Genomic DNA, 8,861 nt, shown 5'->3' with positions numbered 1-8,861 from the left:
CCCCCCCCCCCCCAACGCAGTTGAAAATGTCAGGTTCTTGAAAAGTTGCTGTAACTTTTTTCTGCCTTTTCCCTCACTTCCTGAGAAGTTTTCTCTATGGCTAATTAAGAAAATATAAACCCACCATCCCTTATCAACTTTTGTAGACAGTTCCTTGCAAATAAGGAACATAGCTACTGCTCTGAAGAGAGAAAATGGCCACTGTTTTCCGAGCGTGCATTACTTTCCACTCTTATAAATGACAGTGAAATACAGTGGCCTACTTTGCCTTCCCTTGCTGTTACAAAAATATGGGAAATAAGGGTCAGAGTGGCCAAGCAGCTTCAGAAAGAGTAACTAAAACACTCACATATTGAGACCTTGAGAAACATCCGAGGCTCAGGCATTTTTAGAGAACTTTTTCCCTATTGTAGAATGCAAAATCGGATTGTTGTGGACCTGCAGGGTCACACAAGCATTAGTCATCACACATAATTAGACATACAATGAAACTAAAGTAAATATTCATTTTGATGTGTATTTGGGGATTGTTCTGCAAAGTCATCACAGAGGCTTGTTAGAGAGCCCACAACCTCCTCTAACCCAGAGTACAGACTAGAAAAGAACAAAGGTAGAAGAGAAGAATAATAGAAATATTTTCTGCAAAATATCTTCAAAAGTAGAGATAATTTATTTTATATATATGTAAATAGATGTATAAAAAATTATACCTTTCAAACTATGGGACTCAGGGCATGGAGATAAAATGATTAAGTTTCCCAGCTTCAGTCTCTGATTAGATCTCTTCCAGTGCTTTTCAAATAGCAAGTGTGGGTACATACACAGACACACAAACAGACACACACATACAAAATATATATACACGTATTTATATATATATAAATCAGAAACTATATCCAGTTTTTCGTGTTGCTTTCAAAAGCCTCGTTTCTTGCTTTTGTAGTAGGCCTCATTTCTTCATCTTACACTAAATGGAGGAAAAAGAAACTATAAACTCTGGCTGACATGAAATGTACGAATCTCAAATAAAAAACATAAGTATGAAGGTGCTGATTATTTCGAAGTAAATTTGCTGTAGCAAGGACAGAATTCTCTCATGGATCCAGAAGTGTGGCTATTATTTTTTCTCTCTATTTCTATGCTTGCTGTAAATACAGCTACTTTATTTTCCCCTTCCCCCAAACTTCTAATCAGGCAGATCGAGTTTGTCTAAAATGATACTTAGATCTAGACTACAAATCTTATTTTGAAGGGCCTGGGATGGGGTAAGACAAATGTGTGTGCTTAATCTAAAAAAAAAAAAAAAAAAAAAAGAAACTACGAAAAATACAACACCTGGGGATATTTTTACAGCTATTTAGGGCACCACATAATGAAGCTGTGGCTGCCCCGTCTCTGGAAGTGTCCGAGGCTAGACTGGATGGGTCGTTGAAAAATCTGATGTAGAGAAAGGGAGGGGGTGTGAGGGGAGCTGTAGGGGGAAAGTGTGTGTGTGTGTGTAACCAGATTCTCTCTCCCTCCCAAGCTTAACCATTCCATGACTATGAAATTGACTCTGTGAAGTATCTATTATTGGAGGTTGTTTGAGTTGGGAGGGGGGGTGGTTTTGGCTTTGTTTTTTTGGGGGTATTTTTTGATCATTTTCGATCATTTCCATGTTCGATGGAAACCCTCATAGCATGACTTCTGAAGGACTAAAATTAAAGTGATAGATATTCCTGTTCTTACCCAGTGTGTGTAATCAGGATAATTATCTTCACAAATACACTGACATTTTAAGCTGAAGAGTAAATCAATACTGTTAAACTATTTCTGTGCATCGGTATTACTTCATTTTTAGCATAACTCCAAATAACTCTTTCCCTTACCTTCCTTTAAGTATAAAACAGGTTATTTTCATGCAACCCCTCCATTGTAACACCTACTCCAGCCTCTCCTGAACATTTTTTACGTATTTACTAGCTAGGAAATTGTAATTTAATGTTCTTTACAGTTTGACTCTTTGTAGTATTTAATTAACCACTGAACTTATTACCAAAATGTTTGTTAGATGATAACTCATGTAAATGTTTTTAATTATTTTTTAATTGCTGTTAAAAGCTTTAAACGGTGCATAAGATGGCTGACTATATTAACTGAAAACTACCTTTTCCGTCCTGCATGCTATTAGTAAAACATCTCAGAACAATTTGCAAGATTGGTGTACTACAGTATTAAAATGGATCTCTTGTCAGTGAAAAGATCTGTATGGCTGAACAGTGATTCTAAAAATAAATAAGAGCAGAAATGTAGGACAGGGACTCCACTTAATATGATACTTTTTTTTCTCCCCATGAAAATATAAATATCTTCGCAGTAAGGGTTGTTGGGGAGAGAAGCTGGATTTTTCTCCCTTCCCCCAAGATGCAAGTGAAATACAGTGGTCTTTTTCAAAACTCACTAGCTCAGGCTCTGTTATTATTTCCCTAATTTCAGATATGACCGTGTGTTGTTATGTTTTGATTAATTTGAGGTTCTTTGTTGGTACTAGAATTGTAAGAAAATATAAGGTTTGCTTTTTGGAGGGGAAAAATCGCATGATTTCAATCATGTAATTTAAAATGTTCTAATAGTTTGTTAAGTGACTTGAAGAGTCAGTAGTGTTAGCACAGGACAGTGTTTTGGGTTTTTTTATGCCATGCTGAAATTTCGTAGCTTTTAGCATTACCGGGGGGGGGGGGGGGGGGGGGGGGGGGGCGGCAGATGGGGATACAGGCAGGCCTCTGACTCCTCTAATAACGTCTTCACTTGCAAAATACACGTGCGTGCATTTTTTTCTATCCTTATCTATTCACAAAAAACAGGTATTCATACATTTTTACACACAGATGAATAAAATCCAGTATCGATACTATTTCACAGAAAGCAAGATTAGCCAGTGATAACCTCCAATCCTGCCACACTTCAATATTGTTTTGAAATTTTAAGACACCATACAGACATAACCAACGAGGTTTTCTCCCTGGATTTATCTCTACATGGCTATCATTCATGTCGGAGAGGGCAAGAAGGACCAGAGGGGACTTTGCCTGTTGGGTGGGGAATTCTCTTTATTTCTTAGACTTTACAGACTTTTAAAAAATCCACTTTTAATTTTTTTTTGTTGATTTTTTTTTTAATTATTATTTGGATTTAATCGCCCGCGTGTCCCGGGGGTCACTCCGCACTATGCACTGAAGAGAAACCACGGTGTGGGGGAGCCTGCCCCAGTGACTGCCCAGCAAGGGTCTCACCCCACACAAGCCCCCTCGAAATACTGCAGCCTCATCTTGCAATGCCACTTGCCCCAGAAATTTTGTGACGGAAGCTTAGAAGGCCGCCAAATGAAGAAATTTCAGTGAACGTCTGACTTATGAATTTAGGGCTAAATTTTTGTTTATTTCTCCTCATCCAAGAATGTCTCTGCCTTTCGGCTACCGGTACACCTAGACATAAAATCGCCGGGTTTCCCCTTCAGCTACGCAGGGCTGTTTGTGTGCCCGAGCGGTGGAGGGGGGGGGGTTAACGCCGAAGGGCACAGAGATGTATCTGCACGGCAGACACTCTTTCTGCGGCATCACACTGGTCTTCAGCAATTAAAAAAAGATTAGGGAACTGACATTGGAAGGGGTGGGGCGGGGGAGGGGAAGGGGGAAAAAAAGGAAAAAAAAAAACCTAAAAGACGTCCTTATTCCCCTTGCCTTTTACCCACGTCTGTCCGGAATTTCGAGGTGACAGAAAAAAAGCTTCACGCCGCGAGTCGAGGGTGCCGATCCCCCGCTCCCCTCCGATGCGGGGCGGGAGGGGTTGCTTGGAGCGGGGGTATGTGTCACGGACGTCCTCAGGGAGGGGGAGATGGAAAGGCAAGGGGAGGGACCAGGTGCTTGGATTTTGAGAACCCTCATAAGGGAAAGGCCAGGCTCTGCCTAGCCTCCATCTGTCTAGAGCCGCACCTTACCCCGGAGGGCTACCGCTGCGGTTTTCCTGCCCGCGGGAGTCTTCGGCAGGGCCGGCTTAAGCGGTCCTCTTCTGCCCGGTGCCATGAGGCGGATCGCAGACTTCCTAGGGGCACGGCTCCCTTCCTCATTCGGTCCGCCTGCTCCCGGCCGGCGCGGGTAGTAGGGAGGGACCCCCGACCCACTTCTCGGAGGGGCTCGGGCAGGGCAGGGCAGGGCCCCCTTTCGGACGCAGAAACCAAATCCATCCCTCGTACAAAAGCCCCTTTCTGTCCCGGAAAGGCTCTGGTCCGTTGTTCCCTCTTCGTGTCGTCGTACCCCCGAGTTAGATACTCGTGGGGCGCGTCCTACCTGCCCGCGTCGAGGCAGCTGCCACCATCCCGGGCAGCCTGGAGAAACCATTTGCCCCCCTCGCCTCCCTTCGCAACCGGTCCCATTATGGAGAGGGTGTGGGGCCGCAGCCCCATCCCCTTCTTTCTCCTGTGCAGACGGAATCCCCCGCGGGAGCCGCCCCGCACTCCAGGTGCGGGTGAAACCGGGCTCCCCTGCCGACGTGCTGTACTGGCCCCGGCTCTCAGATTGCGGACCAGGCTGCCGGTATCCCGCGGTCCTTCGCCAGCCTCCCCGTGCCCCCCCACCCTGGCGAGGTTCGTGCATTTCACCGCAGCCGCCAGGAGCGCTGGGAAGCGGGAGCGAGCGGACGCCGCAGCGGACGGCCCGCAGTGGGTGTGAGTGGCGCGGGGGCGGGCCCGGAGCCGTGCCCGCGGCCCGGGGGCCCCTGCCTGGGAGTGCGAGGGGGGCAGTCGCTGCTCTTGGGAAAGGAGGAGCTGCGTTGTCGCCACGGGCGAGGTCGCAGCCAGCAGAGCCAGAAAGCCAGGGGCGGCCGTGCGGCTCGGGTGGGCGGGGGGCGATGGAGGGGTCCCCCCGGGGAGACGGCGATCGGCTGTGCACCGCCGCCGCCCGCGGGGACCGCGAGGAGGTGCGGAAGCTGCTGGACGCAGGCGTGGATCCCAACGCGACCAACTGCTTTGGGAGAACCCCGCTCCAGGTACGGAGCATGGGGGGGGGGGGTGCGGGGGAGCAGCCAGATTGCGGGGGTAAGCTGTGCTCCGCCACGCCAGCGAGGAGGGGCGGATATTTTGGATTTCGAATGAATTTTTATTGTTATGATCGGAACCGTACTCCAGACGCAGCTGGATACAAACGGGTGCTTTTCTTAACCCCTACCATCCTGAAAATACAAGATGGATTTTAGAGGGGAACCGCTGGCAGTAAAACGAATTATGCGAGGGGGTACTTAAAAGGAGAAGTGAGACTGCAAAATCCTCTTCCAGTTGGGTTTGGGGAGCTGACTGCACTTTGAGTAACTTTTCTAGGTTTTTTGAAATATAGCCTGAATGGGTCTTTTTTTCCTCAAGGAAATCGAAGTAGAATCCCTTACTAATATATTCACGAACAACATCAGCAGAGAAGGCGATGTATCAATTGTACTGATAGAAATTTTAACTTGAAACTAGGTATATATTAGTAGTCACCACTTTTTTTTTTTTTTTTTTTTTTTTTTTTTTTTTAGTAGTAGTAATTTTAATATTTTCTATTCATCAATAGTGGTAGTATTCACTGATAGATATTGAAAGTACCCGTGTGTGGAGTTGCTTTCCAGGCATTTTGAGAGCTAAAATGTGTTCTATTAATCGACATACTTAAGTTAAAAGTTTTTACTGTTTATTGAACGATTAATGTACTGTGATTTAAGCTAGAGTTGTATGTCTCATGAAAAGAATTCTCGAGTTGTCATTTGAAGCGATATATTTAATGATTCATCAGCTAAGCTGAACAGCCATTTTGGTCTTTGCACTTTACATGGAAAAGGAAATGTTTTTCTAAAGTAAATTACTGAGAAAGGCTCTGAGAAAATTATTCGTTTTATTTCTGTTGTATGTTCAAATTCCTGATGGAAAGAATCTCCAAATTCTTACAAGTTTTCTCTTTCTTTCCCTCATTTCAGAGTGAGACTGGGTTGTTTCCCTTTTCAACACTTGCAAAATGTCTGACACTCTGATATGTGGGCACTCTTTTTTTTTCTGAAAAAAATTAAATCAGAAATTTATAAATGATTAAATTTATAAGCATTTTCAGACTTTGATTATAAATAAACACAATTATTTGAAGTGCATAAACAAAGTATCGAGAAAGAAAATAATGTGAAAAACCTTTTGTCTTAAGATCTTTTCCATAATGTTAAGTTGCAATTTATGGAGTTTAAAATTCCACTGAAAATGACCAGGACAATGATGGAAGTAAACACCCAAATGCAAATTTATTTTATTTGTTGGTTGATTGTTTGATTTTGTTCAATCGTGAATGATCAGACCTTGCAAAAATTTTTTGCTAATGGCCGAAAAGCAAGATGTCTTTAGGAATTTGCCACCAGGAAAGTTTTGTGCATTACTTATGAGCACCCAGCAACTTTCCTCACATTTCTGAAAAGAAGCCAAAGCTGAGAGAGAGAATGAAAAACAAAGAAAAACCATTTCGATCCAAAACTCAGGAGGAGAAAAATCGGAAAATTCCACACCGGATGCCGAAAGGAACCACACACAGCTGCCTAGCCTGGCTTGCTGCGCTGGTCGTTGATAAATCAATAAGACATTCTAAGTGGCAGAAGCCTTACTGCAGGGCTGCTCAGGGCTGTCACAAAATACAGGATGTGTGTGCATAATGTAGAAATATATACATACATATATATATATACACATATATACAGACTATTTATGTGTATAAATATATTTAATGAATTTTTAATATATGCATGTGTATAAATCTACTTGTAGTACCTATATATACACTATTTATTATATAATAGGTGGTACATAGACGATATATATATTCGTGTGTATATATATGTGCACACATACATATGTACGTATATATAATTTTACACACACTACAAGTACCATTTATACCATGGTATATATAAATGGCATAATATGTGAAAAAGAACATACACGTATGCAGAACCTAGTCTGGAAACCACACGCATCGTAGCTAGTATTTTTATTTTTATTTATATAATCACGGACTATCTCGAGTTCAAGGGACCCGTATGGATCATCGCATACTGCTGTCAGTATTTATGCAGGTCACGACTACAAGTAGCCGACATAGGAGAACTATGCCCAAAAGAGACGCCAGTCCCGCCGCCGCCCAACCGCCAGCTCGACGCTGCGCCGGCGTCCACAGGCGCTGACACTGTCTCTCCCCGCAGGTGATGATGCTGGGCAGCCCGCGGGTGGCCGAGCTGCTGCTGCAGCGCGGAGCCGACCCCAACCGCCCCGACCCGAGCACCGGCTGCCTCCCGGCGCACGACGCGGCCCGCGCCGGCTTTCTGGAGACGCTGGCGGCGCTGCACCGGGCCGGGGCGCGCCTCGACCAGCCCGACGGCCGCGGCCGCCTCCCGCTCGACGTGGCGGCGGGGGGCCCGCACGGAGCGGTGGGCCGATACCTGCGCCACCCGCCGCCCCTGCCGGGAGCCGGGAGGGCCGCCGAGGGGGCTGCGCGCTGACCCGCCCTCGGCCGCCCCCGCCGGCACCCTGTCCCCTCGCCGCCTGCGCCCATCTCCGCCGCGAGCATCCCCGCCGTCGAGTCACCCAGAGAGCGATCGCGGTTGGCGGCGCTACCGGTGTCCGACTGCTGGGAAGACCCTTCCTCTGTCCCGCTGCCCAGGGCTCCTCCCGCACGCCCCGGGCACCCCGTGTCCTGCTTCTGCGAGAAGACACGTGCTGCTCAATTTCCTGAGAAAAAAAGGAAAGAACTGAAACACTGCCAAGGCTACCGCTCCTGCTCTCCCTCTCAGGCTCCCCGACGGGCAGAGCACAAGCAGCAAACCCTTCTCCTGTGCCTCGGGGGAGTGAGGGGGCGGTGGAAAAATCCGCCGTTTCCCCTCTCCATTTTATTTTGTTACGATGAAGCTGCTTGGAGAAGTGAGAATGCTACGTTTCCCTTACCGGCTTGCTCACCGCCCTGCAAGGCTTTGCATTGTAGAGATACCTTGAGGTTCTTTTATGTTGTAGTGCTCTGAAATAGTGAACACTTCAGCCATCTCGTTTACAAATGTTCTTAATCTATAAATCTTTTCCCCTCATCAGCCCACTTAACTTAGAATTTTAATATTAGTATATAACATTGATTGAATGTTAAAATATTTAACACTGATAGACATCACAATTTGAGAACTACTACAAATATTTTGTATAGTTGCATTTGAGGAAGCCATCCATGTGAAAAAACAATTAGTGATCGCTTTGTTACTGTGTGGTTTTGCATTTGGAGGTACCCCATTCATTCAGAAGATTTGGGCAACGAGCTCCTTAATTTTAAGACAGCTTTCTGGGTCTCTAAACTAGATATCTGGAAAAAACAACAAATGACCGAGTTTGGTTATAAATCTGGATCTTTTCACACTTTTCGTTTTCTGTTTTTCCTATGGAATTTCCATTGCCTACCCAATGTTTGTACCACTTGCGTTCAACAAAATACCTGTTATTATTCAATATCAAAACATGAGATTGGCTTAAAAAACTTTCATAGTGTTCAGCTATTAAATGGTTCTGCGCGCAGCACTACTCAGTGTTGGGCGGTGTTTTTTATTTCGACTTCATTTATTGCTTTCTTTTTTAGGGGGTCTGTGCATAAATTTGCACGGATACACACAGCATATTCAATGCAGGTCAAATACACAGGGCTTTTCGCAGATGTGTATTACTTAAGCACATACACACGCAAGTTAAAACCATCAAAATCGTTTGTTTCCTTATTTAAAACAACACTTAGAGAGCAAAAGGAAAGTCCAATTGAACTTTGTACCTTTGCATGACTTACGATCTA

The 8,861-nt window shown here is 45.1% G+C and overlaps 1 protein-coding gene across 1 annotated transcript; it reads left to right on the top strand.

Moving 5' to 3' along the window:
• The first annotated feature begins 4,748 nt into the window (after nt 1-4,748).
• Nucleotides 4,749-8,599, top strand: CDKN2B (cyclin dependent kinase inhibitor 2B). The gene is made up of 2 exons (XM_027748108.2): nt 4,749-5,022; nt 7,243-8,599. The coding sequence occupies exons 1-2, from the start codon at nt 4,885-4,887 to the stop codon at nt 7,537-7,539; spliced, it is 435 nt and encodes a 144-aa protein (XP_027603909.1). The 5' UTR covers nt 4,749-4,884; the 3' UTR covers nt 7,540-8,599.
• Nucleotides 8,600-8,861: the final 262 nt, after the last annotated feature.

This window comes from Pipra filicauda, unplaced genomic scaffold (genome assembly GCF_003945595.2).
Source record: "Pipra filicauda isolate LSUMZ 115617 unplaced genomic scaffold, ASM394559v2 scaffold632_size202167_pilon, whole genome shotgun sequence".
NCBI lineage: Eukaryota > Metazoa > Chordata > Aves > Passeriformes > Pipridae > Pipra > Pipra filicauda.
The sequence above is the reverse complement of the archived record's forward strand: the minus strand, read 5'-3'. Positions and strand labels throughout refer to the sequence as shown.

What these genes read in the sequence shown, in the direction of transcription:
- CDKN2B (XM_027748108.2), top strand. Translation starts at nt 4,885, where the DNA reads ATGGAGGGGTCCCCCCGGGGAGACGGCGATCGGCTGTGCACCGCCGCC. An exon ending in TTGGGAGAACCCCGCTCCAG is followed by an intron (nt 5,023 to 7,242) that starts GTACGGAGCATG and finishes CTCTCCCCGCAG; the next exon opens with GTGATGATGCTGGGCAGCCC.